Source organism: Parasteatoda tepidariorum, chromosome 7, assembly GCF_982258835.1.
Source record: "Parasteatoda tepidariorum strain Cologne lab strain chromosome 7, Ptep-v5.0, whole genome shotgun sequence".
In the NCBI taxonomy this organism is placed as follows: Eukaryota; Metazoa; Arthropoda; class Arachnida; order Araneae; family Theridiidae; genus Parasteatoda; species Parasteatoda tepidariorum.
This window is the reverse complement of record NC_141761.1, coordinates 73,040,267-73,055,681: the sequence shown is the minus strand read 5'-3', so window position 1 is coordinate 73,055,681 and position 15,415 is coordinate 73,040,267. Positions and strand designations below refer to the sequence as shown.

Genomic DNA, 15,415 nt, shown 5'->3' with positions numbered 1-15,415 from the left:
AATCATCGTTGATAGTTTTAGATTTCATCCTAGTTGCGGTCACTTGCTTTCAGTTTCAAAAAATAAATAATTAAATAAAATATTTCAAAATTAATAATCAAAACAAAGATATTTAATATTTCTCCGGCACAGATAACGTGAACTATTTTTATTTTCAGCAAAAGTTTTATCTCCTTTTAAAATCAGAGTTATTAAGTTTAAGCTCTTCACTTTTTCCAGAAAATTCAAGTAATAAAAGAAATTAACTGCTTTAAAAAATGTGCAAGTTTAGAAATTAAACCATCTAACAATCAATGAACATTCATAATAAATATCGTAAAATTAAAAAGTAATATTAAAGAAACCTGTACTACCCTTAATGTCAGAATTTTTTCACTTTTTTTCCTTTGTATTTAAAAAATAACAACTGATTGAATCGAGAGAATTATTTTAAGTAAGAAAGAAATATTCATGCGAATCTTAAAAAAGTTCTTGAATCAGATTAAATAAGTCTCCTACTGGTGGCTGAGTCAGCCAATCTGGTATACTCCCCATACAAGCTATCATCGAAGGCGAGAGAAAAGGAGACCTCTTCATCGAAGTCACCCTCCCTAAAATGCTCTCTTCTTGTTTCCATAGCACCAGACTGCCGCAGACTTTGTGGCGGACAGAGTACCTATCGTAGACAAACAGTACTAGTTGTTCTTAGCACAGTTGAACTAAGAGTAAAAATCACTTAATATCAATAATAATCTAAAAGAATAGAATTCATCATGGCAGAAAGTTTTCAGTATTTTTACTGATTTTTATAGTTATTTTTAAGGAGTAAAAGGTGATATTTTTCATAAAATTTTTTTATACTTAGAGGTATGATTTGCTGCAATTTCAATACCTACTGACAAATTTGTATAATTATGTTTCAGAAGTCTGTTTTTTTTTTTTTTTTTTGGAGAAAGAGATACCTATTTTGAGAAAATTTTGACATAATTTGTGAAAATTAAAAATTATAATGAAAAATCAATACAAAAACATTTTCAAAAATTGTCACTTTGAAAAAAAATCATTTATGACAAGTAAATTTCTCCCCATATAAAAAAGATAATTTTGCTATAGTAAAATTGTGGGCTTAAAATTGCATCCAATTTTAATTCCATAAAAAATTATTGTCTGTAGTTTAATTTCAGCTTGAATTTAATAAAACATGCATTTAACAGTACTAGCACTAAAAGTTATTTTCATTATGAGATTATTTTCGACTTGGTCATACAGAAAAAAGTTTCACAGAGAAAAAAAGTGTTTCATAAAAATAAAGGTCTGATAGAATAAATTTACAATAGTGTTTAAGATAATGTTCGAAATGTTCAGAATAATGTTCGAATTTTAACTTTCTGTAAAGTTTACAAAGAGAAACACTCGTTGCATTTTAAAAAACTGAGCAAAAATAAAAAAAGCTCGCTTTGATATAGCGTGAGCGACCGGTTAGGTTTACCATGTTACAGTATCTGACCAAACATGTGCTACATTTTTGTAAAAGACATCTGGCAAAAAAGTACATCTTTTACCTAGATTGCAACGTGAAAGGGGTTTTTTGTGAGAAACTGCTTTATTAAAAGTATTTTGTGAAACTATCGCTTTTCCTAAAGCTGAATTTGCAAAGGTACTGCTAAACGGTATTAAATATACCCTGGACTGACCCCCGTGTTTGTATTATTTTTTGTTTGAATGAGGTCACACACTCATATGAGTTATTTAAATTTAAGCTAAAATAATTATTATATTTAAGATAAAATAATTTTGTGATTTTCTTTTACAAATTTTTTAAATTACTTTTATAAAATAAAAATTTTAAAAAATATTTCAATTTCAAAATACAGTAAAACTTGTGTAAGTTGACCACTTGTGGTGCATTGTTTTAGTGGTCAACTTAGACAAGTGGTCAACTTATAGAGGGGGTGGGTCATTGTTTACTTTTTCGTTTCCTATATCATGTTGCTATATATTTAAATTTTTTTTTTACACTTCACTTAAAAATTTTATTCAGAAAATATGCAAATGAATATCTTAAGAAATGTGTTTAAACCTGAATGAACTTCAATTTGATACATATAATTCTAATATTTAACTAATTTTTTCTGAAAGAATTATTTCGTTAGTTATGCATGTGAAGTGTTTAATAAGTATAATTTCTTAAAATATCAGAACACGAAAACATGTAATTTGAACACTTTAAAATTTATTTACTACGCTTAAAGATCAAAGACCATAAATAAAGGATCAAAGCATATTGCAGAGCATTCACTTATTCAAATGATCACTATTGCAACTGGAAGAGCAACTTTTCAACTAACACACCTGTTTTCAATGAACGGATGAAAGAAATGGTCGTAAGCTGACTCTTTACAGTTTCCCCTGAGGGTCAACTCAAAAAAGGGTTTAGATTAGCTTTTTACACTATTTCACCAAACAAGTGAAATTTTAACATACATTGCAAAAATGACAGAAAATTTTCTGAATTTTTTTTTCCTGGTCAACTTATGAGGGTTTTAAAATAGAATTTCATAATACTCCTGGACAAAATTGACTTATCTCAGTGGTCAACATACAAGATAGACAGGTGGTCAAGCTACAAAGGTTTTGCTTCTTTATATTATATAGGAAAAATTCCGTTCTTGATAATTGAGGTCAACTTATGCAGGTGCCCAACTTACAAGGGTGGTCAACTTCGCAGGTTTCACTGTATTATCAAATAAGTATAAAGATTAATTAAATTTATATTTGACAATGTTTCATGTCCAGAACCAGGGTTCTTGATATCAAACAGCAAGGACCCTCGTTCTTCCACCAAACTTTTTACTCATTTGTATTCTGATCTCCATATTAATCATTTAGGGCAATGCATAAATAAATTTTTATCCTTCTAGAAATGGCCCACTGTGAAACATCTTGCAGCTGGGAAGCTTGAAGAAGTGCTACAAGTGTGGGCAGGCCTAGGTTACTATTCTAGGGGAAGGAGACTTCACGAGGGAGCCAAAATTATAATGGAAAAACTTGGTGGCAATATTCCTCAGGTGGTACCAGAGTTGATGAAATCCATTCCAGGTATTGGACAATATTCAGCTTCAGCGATTGCATCTGTTGCATTTCAAAAAAATGTGGGTGTTGTTGATGGTAATGTAATCAGAGTTTTATCCAGAATTAGATTGATTGGTGCAAACGTATCTCATCCAGGTGTCCGTGATCATTTATGGTAATTGCTCATAACTCTTTTTTCAATTCTCCTCTCCCTATATATATTTATATATTCACATTTTCAATCGTTAATTAAATACTTTTTATTCATCCACTCAAATTCAAATACATTTTTTTTAAAACTTGTAGTGGATAACACTTGATGTTAATACAGTTTTTTCAAATATTAATTCATTAATTAAATTTAATTAATTTTAGTTTTATATGGGAGAAAAAAATTTCTCTTATCTAAGATATTTAACAGGATATAAATTTAGAAATAAATACTCGTCTCAATAATATCGATTCAATAATATATACATATTTATATTAATTGTAATTATTTAATAAAAAGTAACTAAAATAGGAACTATAGTAGGAATTGACTTAAAATTTTTTATATATATATTACTTGTCCTTTTTTAAATTTTATAAAATTTATAGATTCCCATCATATGAAAACATTTAAACAAGCCTTGATATTTATTTAAGCTTCAATCATTTGGAGAATCTGAAGGCAAAGAAAGAAGGAGCAAACAGAATAAAAAATTCAGTTTTTACCTGTATGTTTAGTTGAACGTTGATCATCATCTGTATTTAGAGCACTTTACCATACTTGATTTTATTTACAGCATATATACGTTACAGTTAACAAAGCAATATTATATTGGAACACTAATTAAATTTTAGAGAAAGAGTATCAGTTCTGATCCAGTTTCCTACTTGTATGAAACCATTTTAAATAGAATTATTGAGTTGCATTTTTTGGGGGAAATATAATTTAAAATTACTATTAATATAACTATTAATGTATTACTATTAATGTAATGTAAAAACTTCCATTTTAATTTCCTTACTAAATTTTTTCGGGAGCTTGCTAATAAAATATTTTCTATTAAAAAACAAGGAAATTTCACTCAAACCTTAATGGAGGTTAAAACAGTTATATGTACCCTCAGAATCCTAACTGTGCAAAATACCCTATTAATCGTTTTACCTTTAAATTTATATTTAAAAACTTTTTCTCCCTATTCAACTTATCATAAAAATGAATGTTTCAAAATTTTTGTTTCCTAATTGTCTTTTATTTGGTTTTTTTTTTTAAATCTCATTTTACTGATTGCTATAATTAGATTTATGTTTAAGCATATCTCATGAACTATTAAAGATTTTTTCCTTTCTATGAAAATTGTTTAATCTTCGACTTACGAAATTTTCAGGGAGCTTGCAAATAAAATAGTTTCTAATAAAAGACCAGGAGATTTCAATCAAGCCTTAATGGAACTTGGTGCTGTTGTCTGTACGCCTCAAAATCCTAACTGTGCAAAATGTCCTGTTAGTAGTTGCTGTGCTGTTTATTCTTTAGCTGAAAAAAGTATATTTTCATTATTGTATTTTTATCCAATATTTAAGACTGATTTTTCTAAGCTATTGCATGATTTTTTTTGTGTTATATTTAATAATTAATTTTATCTTATTGATTTTGTTTTTAATATTGTAACTTGAAAAATATAATGGTAATTGATTTTGGCATAAAAATTCAGTATGGAGCAAAATTAGGAAATTTTGCTATTAGCCAGTAGCCTGTTGTAGCGTTTTTAACTGAGACCACTGTTTCAGAAATTTCAATTTTTATTTGATTTAAAAATTATTAATATTAATCTTGAAAACACACTTAAATTAATAAAAGAATAAATGCTTGCCTTTGACTTTTGGTAGGTAGTCTTCTGTTACTTATTTTTCAACATTGTGTACACGAAAAATATAGATAGACTCACTATTTTTATTAAAATGAAGATTGCCTTCAAAGATATAAATTTGTGGTTAGATAAACATATTTAAAATTAGTAAAGAGCTCGTATTCTTGACAAGATAGAGTTTTGAAGATTAGTAAAATGAAATAGAAAGTTATACGTAACATCATTAAACAGCACCATGCAGTAACAAAAATAATCAACTTCATATTGAAAGATTACTTGTAAAATATATGCATTTTATAGCAATTAATAATGTTAGTCATTTCTCAAAATATGGTAAACATTACAATGTTCATTTTAAAATGAAGAAATTTTGAGATCGAACCTGAAATAAAATTATTTTTGGAATATTCATTAGAATTTCATATTTATTAAGAAAAAAACAGTAATAAAAGGCACACAGAGTGCATATAAAAAAAATTTAAAAAATGGCGATTGGCATAAATTTTTTTAATTGTTACTACAAAGAATTATTGCAGTTTTTAACCAAAATCTGATGAAATCCCATCACAAACACAGGAAATTACCATTCTTTAAACTCAGATAACAATAAGTAGCCAAGGAATTACAAAGTAAACTAAAACATCTTTTACAGTTATTGATTGTAAAAATTCCAATCAACTTAAAATTAGAATATCAGTTTGTGCAAAATGTGGTTTTTCTAACTATTTCTTCTATAAATTTTTTTTCTTAAATGTAACCCTGCTAACTGAAATTAAACTTCCTGTATAGATAAATTTTGATTCTTAATTACATGGCAAATAATAAAAGTGGCAACTACATAATTGATGTGACTTTATTAATAAACTATATTGTAGAATAAAATTCTGTTTCTTACAGAGTCTAATGTTTGTCATATTTTCAATCAAAAGGTTTGTTGCTCACTAGTGAAAAAAACTAGAGTATGTTTGTTATAAAAAATTGTTGTATAGCAAAATTTTGGTTTGGAATTTTTTTTAACGTATTCTGGTTAAAGTCAGGAAATTATATATATGAAATTGGTAAGAACTCAGTGAAAACATTTTATTAAATTCATAAGTTATAAATAACAAACATTTTAAATTCTATCTATAGAAACTAAACATCTATGATTTTATTCTTTTAAGGTAAATTAAATGGAACTCTAGATAGTTTTGTTAAAAATAGTTCAGCTAAGAAAAAATCTTCTGATGACATTCCTGATATTGAAAATGGTAAGCATATTTTAACAACTAATTGTTAAGTGTTTTGCATAATTTTCTTATATAGTTTCCAGTTCTGAAAAATTGAAATATACTATCAAGGTTTTTTCTTGCTGTTATCATTTTTTCTACTAAAATGCTGTTTGAAGAAATCTCTTTCCCAAATGCTATAAAACAAAAATAGCAAACACGTGAAAAAGTTTTTGCTTAAATGCCCAGTTTTCGCCTGATTACTATGATTTTTAAAGCCAGTTTCTTTGATGAATTAGCAAATCAGACAAGATTTGATACTTGACTTTTTTGATTTTCTTAAAATTTTCAAAATGTTTTTTTTAATATTAAATTCAATTCTTTATTTTTTTAAAAAAGCATTTTCTCCTGGTTTTTGGAAAGTCAAAACTGAAGATCCACTGGATTTTTGAGAATTACACATCTATTTGCATGCATAATGACATTTGATAGAATGAGTGAATCATGATACTGATAAATATTTTTTTTCTACTGCTCCCACATTAAAAAATTAATACTTTCAGTGAACCTTTGTGTCAGAGGTCGAAATTCATTGAAATAGGCTACTTTCTTAAACTTTGTCCAATGTTATCTGGATGTGCCAACAAGTGAACCAATAAGATATATATTTCTGTGAATACATACTGCATAAAAAAAGAAACACCCTGAATAACTTTTAATTTGTTTGGATTTTCAAATACTAGGACTCAATCTTAATGGTTCTAGGGATTGAACTCAAAAATGCTGATTAATTAGTGCAGGCGATATTTTAAATTTTAAAAATTGAACACAAAAACATTCTTTCTCTGAATAAACATATTTTTTGCCTATCTAGTTTTTATTCCTTACCCTAATAATATGGTAGCTGCTATTCGAGAAATATGGTCCTATTAATTTGGTGAAGAAAGTGGTCCTAAATTTAGACCTCTTAATTTTACTTTTTCGTTATTCACCATATTTCAAGATTTTTTTAAGCGAATCAAAATTTTTGCACAAAAAGTGGATATCTGGTAGTCGCTGACGAACCTTTTTACAATAGCCATTTGTTGTATTTAGTCGTCCTATGCAAGATGGTGACTGTTAATTTGGTCAATGTCAAATAATTCAAAGTTTATGTTTTTCAATTATATCCTATTTAAATTAATGGGATTTTAAAAGCTATGTAGAAATCAGTGGTAGCAACTGTTAAAAAATAAATGTGAGTTTACTATTGAGTCATTGAGAATTAAGCTACTCAAAAAGATACTACTCAAGATTTAAAATTTAAAATTCATGTTTTATAATGTGGTATTGTAATATCAAGACTTTAAAAAGCATGTAGATACCCATAGAATAACTGCCTAATTTACAAAATTATACTGTAATGTGTTTTTTATTAATCTGATCTTAAAATATTTTAATTTAAAATTTTTTTTTATTCAATTCGCTTTTGTATCATTTGAAAAGTTAATCATAATGTTATTTTATGTTAAAAATTATGATTTTAGGCCATTTCTCAAAATTGTTCTAAAAGGTTTTTTCCTTCTTTCTTTTAGTTGCCGGGTGCAATTTCTGCTTGCCATCTTCAGTGTGGGAACAAAAGTAAATTTAATTGCTTGTTTTTACTGATTTTATGGATATTTCTATTATATTATTAATTATGCATTGCAAAATATGATAACTGGATCTGCATAAAGTGTTCTTTTCATAAAGATTTTGTTTCATTTTATTGTTAGATCATTTCTTTTGGATGAACAGATTATAATTTTTGAAACAGGTTTTTTTTATTACTATGATTGAAATAATTTTAATTTATCACATATGTTGCTATATGTATATAAGTTATTGTATATATGTATATTTTTAAAACCTTTAAACTAAATTATTAATAATTTGCGTGTGTCACCTTCAGTTTATAAACAGATCTCTAATTGAATTTGGATTTCTTAAACTATTTTGACGTCAATATTTTTGTAAACTTTTTATTTTAATGTGTTTTTTATAAATACTACACTTATGTGACAGTTGGGTTGTTATGTCTATTCATTGAACTCTTTTTAAATGAAACAGCATTAATTTAAATTATTAAATAATGTTATAATTTGTAAATAATTTAAAATTTTTTTACCTTTAAATTTATTGTTTAAAATTTATTTCTCCCTATTCAACTATTATTCCCTATTCTATTATTAAAAAGAATGTTTAAAAGTTGTTTTTTTTTTAATTAATTGGGTTTATTTTTAATTTTATAGTAACAGATTACAATAATTGGAATTATCTTCAGATTTGCTTGAAAAAACTTTTTTCTTTCTTTATTAGAGTATATTTTTAACGTTAAACCTTTTTAAAGCTTACGTTGAACTTTTTCTTGTAAGTCATATTTTGCTGTGGGAGAAAAGAATATAGTTTCTCAAACTGTGAAAAATTTGCATGCTATATTGTTTTTTCTTAAATGTAAAAACTTAGAAAATCTGTAATCATTAGGCATTAATTAAAATTATTGATAATTGTTAGTGTTTAATTAAAAATAGAAACTTTTAATCATTTATAGGTATCCAAGTTCATCAGGTTATTGACCTGTAATTAGAACACACTAATATGAGTTACAATAATATGCGTTTGAATTTTTTGAAAATTCATATATATTATTTTGGTTCTGATATTGGAATGTCGTTTTGCTGGATTTTGTTATTGTTCAGAATTATATTATCCTGAACATGGCAAAATCCTTCTTAACCACATTTATCAGATATTTTAAGGTTGACAATTCTATGTGTTTGGTATTTTCTTTTTCTTTCCTTGCAATGTTATTATTATATATTTTTTTAAATATTTTTTTAATATCTTGCAAGAGCTCAAAAGTATCAAAAGTATTTTTCCCATTTCATTAGAGATATGACTATCCAAATTTATATCTTCTAATGTAAGAAGTCATATTGCATGCATTGTTTATAATATCTCTGAAGACCTTTTTAATGGTTGCAAGTTAACTTATCAATGTGTGTGATTTCTTATTAATGAAAAGATGAATTATTCACCTGAAATAAGATGTGTGTGACATATGGAGGTTTGAGTGTTAGGTATTGGAAAAGCAATTTCTACTGAAATTGTTGTGAAGCTAACAATTCCAGAGTGTTTGAGTGTTAGGTATAGGACTAACAATGTTTACTAGAGTTGTCGTGAAGCTAACAATTCCAGAGTGTAAAATCTTTTTGTGACAGAAAACTAATTTGTGAAAATCCATGTCACCTTATGTAGACAAGAAAAATGATACTTGTGTCAATTGTGGAATAGGATTATATTTCTTATAAGTTGAAGTCACTATATAAAGTGGAGATGGATGGACCATATAGTAAAATGACCTAAAAAGGTGAGGTAGATATCGTGTTATACTCCCCGAACTAAAAAAGCGAAGACCAAAAATTACTTGCCATAGAGTTATTTAAAAAGAAATCAAATGCTTTAGTAATGTTTAGAATTGAGATAAAGGATTTTAATAAAAATTGGTTATGTTTAAGTGGCATAATTGAGACCTTATGCTCCCTTAAGGTGTGAAAAATTGAATGAAGAAGACAGCAAACAAATCAATGTGTAATTAATTCTGCTTAGTTTTTAAAAAAACTGCACCGCTTTTTGGGTAACTGAAAGTTATTTCCTTAAACTTTTTTTTTCAATAATCTTTAATCTTTTGAAAATTACTGAAACAAATAAATGTAATTATTGTTAGTTTTTTTAATTTCTTTTATATATTTTAATACCTATTTATCGTCAATAAAATATCTGTAGTTACAACAATTTGGTGATATTATAATGAAAAAAACATTTTTTTTTTCACTTTCCTTAAAAAATAATGCATTTATTTATAATTTTTATTAAAAACATGTTTATTAAAAGTAAAATTCAATTTGATTAAAAGCATTCATATACTATCTTGTAAATAAGTACCTCAATTTAAGAGTAAATTGAATTGTGGTTCTCAAAATAAAAATGGCAAATCAAGAATCAGACCTTGAATTTTTTATTAAATACATGATAGTGAAATAATAAATAATAGAAATATACCAGTTTTATTCATTGCACATCAATTGCATAAGAAATATATTTCTATATAATGTTGTCCTAGTTATTGTTAATCTCTTTGTTTTCCTACAATTGTTTTACCTATTTTCATTCTTTCAATGCTAGGATATTTCTTCATCAGATATTTATTTCATCTGTTATAATATAAAATTTGATCTTTAATAAAACATTACAATTAATTCTAATAGTGCATAAATAATAGAAATATTGACATTTGAACATTTAATAACACTGATTCTTTTCTCGAATTCAGTAAAAATCTGGCTTTTAGAAAAGTTCCGTCCACATTCCGATAAATATTCCAACTATTAACTCCACGTCTACTAACCTAGAGTCCTTACTGTTAGAATATCTGGCATTTCAAAAATCTTGAAAAAGATAATATGTAACAATGTAGAGCACTGTCTATCGCCAACTCTTTATTTTCACTGATAGCTTATCCCCAACAAAATAAGCACTTGTTAAACATTATGTTTGCAAAAAATGGCTGTCAGAAATAATTTTTTCAGTGTGTGTTGACCATATTATTGTACTTGCTTTGTTAAGTGAATATGTTGCTTATGTATAAAAAACAGCCAGAAAAACATATATATTTATATTTATATATATATATATATATATATATATATATATATATATATATATATATATATATATATATATATATATATATAATGTCTAAGGTAAGTGAATTTTCAGTATATAATTAAAAATACTTCTACTCTTCAATACTCTTACAGTACTCTTTCAATAATATTAATCTCAAACTCCTTTTGTAGATTTTTCTGTTACAAATATTTATTTTTTTTTACATAAAATGAGAGTTCAATTAAAGTTACTATATTTTTTTGTAATTATTATGTTTTTTCTCTTAATATTAATTAAAATGTATCCTTAAAATATTTTTTAATCAGCCTAGCTATATTTTAACCTGTACAATAATGTAAACTTGAACTCCTTCAAATTGGTGAGTTTAAAGTTTATGATAAAAAGGAAGTTATGTGAGTCTCACAATTAAATATTAATTGTGTATTAGATTTAAGTTACAGATTTATTAAAAATCTGTGTAAATGGACATTTATTTAACTTATATTAATAATATATTCATAATCCTTCCTTCCTCACTGGCTCGACAGCCCAGGATGGGCCTTGGCCTTCTCCAGTAGTTTTTTCCAAGCTGTCCTTCTTTTGGCAATGGACTTCCAATTCTTTATTTTTAATATAGATAAATCTTTCTCCAGGGTATCTAGCCATCTGAGATTTTGCCTGCCCCTTCTACGTGTTCCTGTCGGCCGGGCATCAAAAATCTTTTTCACAATACGGTCTTCTTCCATTCTTACTAAGTGGCCTGCCCATTTTATCTTTTGGACCTTAATGAATCTTATGATGTCTGGTTCATTATATGATCGATAGAGTTCTAAATTTGATCTTCTTAACCACTGACCGTTTTTATTAATTCCTCCAAAAATGCACCGTAATATCTTTCTCTCAAATATGCTCAGCATTTCTTCATCTGCATGAGTCAATGTCCATGTTTCACAAGCATATGTTAAAACTGACCTAATGAGGCCTTTAAATAATAACAGCTTTGTTTTTCTCTTGATTACATTTGATCTTAAAAACTTTCTTAATCCATAAAGGCACCTATTTGCTGCTGTGATTCTCTTTCGTATTTCTGCAGTTACATCGTTCCTGTTATTTATTTCAGAGCCTAAATACGTGAAGCTGTCCACTACCTCGAATGAATGTCCCCCAATTTTTAGATGGGTACTCCTGTGGGCTGTTTTAGTATAAGGCATATATTTAGTTTTATTTTCATTTATTTTTAGACCCATCTTCAGGGCCTCTTTCTCTAAAGAAATAAAGGCCTCTTCAAGTGCTCTTGGTGTTCGAGCAATAATTCCTATATCGTCAGCAAAAGCCAACAATTGTATTGACTTATTAAATATAGTTCCTCTGTTATTGATTTTTGAATCTCTTATTACCTTTTCTAATGCTAGATTAAAGAGGAGACAGGCTAAAGAATCTCCCTGTCGCACACCATTTTTTATTTCTAATGGCTCTGATAAACAATTCTGTATTTTTACCATGATTTTAGTTTCACTTAGTGTTAGGTTAATCAATCTCACCAGTTTTTCTGGTATTTTAAATTCTCTCATTGCCATGATCAGAGCTTTTCTGTTAATACTATCATAGGCGGTTTTAAAGTCAATGAACAGGTTGTGCAAATCAATTCCAAATTCTCTCGTTTTCTCCAATATCTGCCGAATGGTAAAAATTTGCTCAGTAGTTGATCTTCCCCTTCTAAAACCACTTTGATACTCTCCTATTATTCCCTCTGAAAACATAGTAAGTCTATTGAATAAAATATTTGAGAATACCTTATAGCTCGTGCAAAGTAAGTTAATTCCTCGATAGTTTGAGCATTCAAGAACATCTCCCTTTTTATGAATTACACAAGTCAAACTAATTTTCCAATCCTCTGGGATTACTTCCCGTTCCCATATAATTAGTAATAGATCATATATTTTCTTCGCAACCTCCATTCCCCCACCTTTTATTAATTCAGATGGTATGGTGTCAGGGCCAGGAGCTTTATTGTTTTTTAATTTGTCAATTCCCATGATGACCTCTTCCAACGTTGGAGGTGTAACCATTTCTTGGTTATGCATCTGTGAATTGTCTATTGCTATCTCGTCTTCTTCCTCATCACCATTCAACAGATGGTCAAAGTGTTCATTCCATCTGTTCAGCACCTCTTCTCTATCGCTTAAGATCGTTCCTTCCCTGCTTCTGCAAGAGTTTGTTCTTGGCTTGAATTCCTTGCGACCCAAGTTTATTTCTCGAAAGAAAGCTCTGCTTTCCCTTGATCCCCTTAAATGTTCAACATTTTCAAAAAGATCTTCGAAAAATAATCTCTTTTTTTCTTTATGGATCTTCTTCTCTTCTCTTCTTGCTTCTTTATAAGCATTTTCAGCATTTCTTGCATGCCTTGAACTTATCATTCTTTTATAAGCCTCATTCTTTTTATAAGTTGCCATAAAACAATCATTGTCAAACCAGTCCTTTCTTCCGGTTCTCTCGATCTTTTCCACAACCTGGTCTCCTGTTTCGATAAGAGCTCTCTTAATAACATTCCATTCCCTGTTAACATCATCCCTTTCTGAAGAATCATCAGTCACTTCAAGCCTCCTTTCAATTTGTTCCTGGAACTTTTTTCTTGTAGTCTCTTTTTTTAGCTGTTCACCATCATATTTTTTCAGACGTTCTCCTCGAGCTTTACGAATATTTGATATTCTGGCTCTAACCTCTGCCAGAACTAGAAAATGATCGGAATCTATGTTTGCCCCACGATAAGATCTTACGTCCAGTATATCCGATTTGTGTCTTGAATCAATTAAAATATGGTCAATCTGGTTGTAAGTATTTCCATTAGGAGATTTCCAAGTCATTTTATGAATTCTTTTATGTTGGAACATTGTACTTGGTATGACCATATTATGATCTGTAGCAAAATCTATGAGTCTTTTTCCGTTGTCATTTGAAATATCATGAAGACTATACCCTTCAATCACTGGCCTGAACTCTTTTTCCACTCCAATTTTTGCATTTGCATCCCCTAGAAAGATTTTAACGTCATTTTTAGGACATGAATTATATAATCTATGTAGCTCCTCGTAGAAAAGCTCCTTTTCCGCGCCATCTTTGTCCTCTGTAGGAGCATGAAAGTTGATAAAACTGTAGTTAAAGAAAATGCCCTTTATCCTTATTTTGCATAGTCTAGGTGTCCTGCAATCAAAATCAATCAAAAGTGGTCTTATTCTCTTACTCAATATGAAACCAGTACCAAACATGTGTTTTTCTCTATCACAGCTATAGACAACTGTATGATTTTTCTTTTCAATTATTCCCTCTCCTGTCCATCGAATTTCTTGCACAGCCAACAAATCAATTCTATAGCTGTCAACTTGTTCAATCAGCATTTGCAACCCCTTATTTCTATACAATGATCGAACATTCCATGATCCAATTCTCATATGCCTCAAACCATTTCCAGTCCGTTTCCTTAAAGTCAGCCCGGGTTTATTTTCTACTTGAGATTTCGTAACATGGAGTTTTTTACAGGGTGGGGTTGTTGGCCCCACGCCCAACCCCCAACCTGGAGGACCAGGGTGTTCCTCTTCGTCTGGTGTCTCCCCTCCGACCAGTCCGGCTTGGGTGACCCTGCCAGGAGCCGAAGCTCCCGCCGGCATAGCTCTCAGGATCAACAACACACACAAACCACAACACCACGTTAAGGTGGGAACACCATCGTGTGGATATTCATAATACATCTTTCAAAATTTTGTCATAAAATATACTTATAAGAAAAACCTTTCAATTTTAATATCAAAATTTTTTAGAAATTTTTTTAATTGAGGATTTTCAAAAAGTTGATCTTAAATTTTTTTTATATATATATATACAGTGGAGCATCGTTTATACGACAATCGCTTACACGACGTTTACATTTATACGACGTTTTAGTGTGGTCCCAAATCATTCCTATTCATTTTAATGTGTCCATTTGCTGCTCTAGTGCGACACAAATTAACAACAACATCATTTTAATGTGAAAATATATAGTTTATACAATGCACAGGAATCGGTTATACGCCGGTTTTTAGATTTTGTTCATGTTTATTTTATTTTTTCTTGTATATTTTAAGAACGGGCTGAATTTACCAACATGAATGACACAGAAAAGAGCATGTGTAAATTTAGTACATGATAACATTTAGCACCTGCAAACTACACAAGTGTGCTTCAGCCATTAGATTTGACCGTGATTAGGAATTGAAAATTGCAGTATAGAAATCAGTTAGTTCAACTCGAAAATTCGAAGCATTACAGAGGCTAATCCCAAGAAAATAAGTGTTCTCCAAGCAATGAATATGATTTCGTTTTCATGGTCTCAGGTAACGAAGACATTAATAAAGAACTGTTTTATAACAGCTGGTTTTGCCCATCAAACATCCGATGATAATGGGGGGTGATGACGTAAGCAATGAGGATACGATAATCAATGATGATTGGAATTTGCTCGCAACAGAGACAACTTTTGATGAATACATAAATTGAGATGATAATGTAATAACGTCAGCGATTTGCACTGTTGATGAGCTTATTCAGAACACACAGTCTGAGCCACATAGTGACAGC

The 15,415-nt window shown here is 28.8% G+C and overlaps 1 protein-coding gene across 1 annotated transcript in view; it reads left to right on the top strand.

The window, feature by feature from the left end:
• LOC107455638 (adenine DNA glycosylase) overlaps positions 1-15,415 on the top strand; it is a 31,066-nt gene that overhangs the window by 3,597 nt on the left and 12,054 nt on the right. The window contains exons 3-6 of the mRNA XM_016073274.4: positions 2,901-3,226; positions 4,428-4,582; positions 6,071-6,157; positions 7,690-7,735. Of these exons, the coding sequence (XP_015928760.2) occupies positions 2,901-3,226; positions 4,428-4,582; positions 6,071-6,157; positions 7,690-7,735 (614 nt within the window). The remainder of the gene's footprint in view (positions 1-2,900; positions 3,227-4,427; positions 4,583-6,070; positions 6,158-7,689; positions 7,736-15,415) is intronic.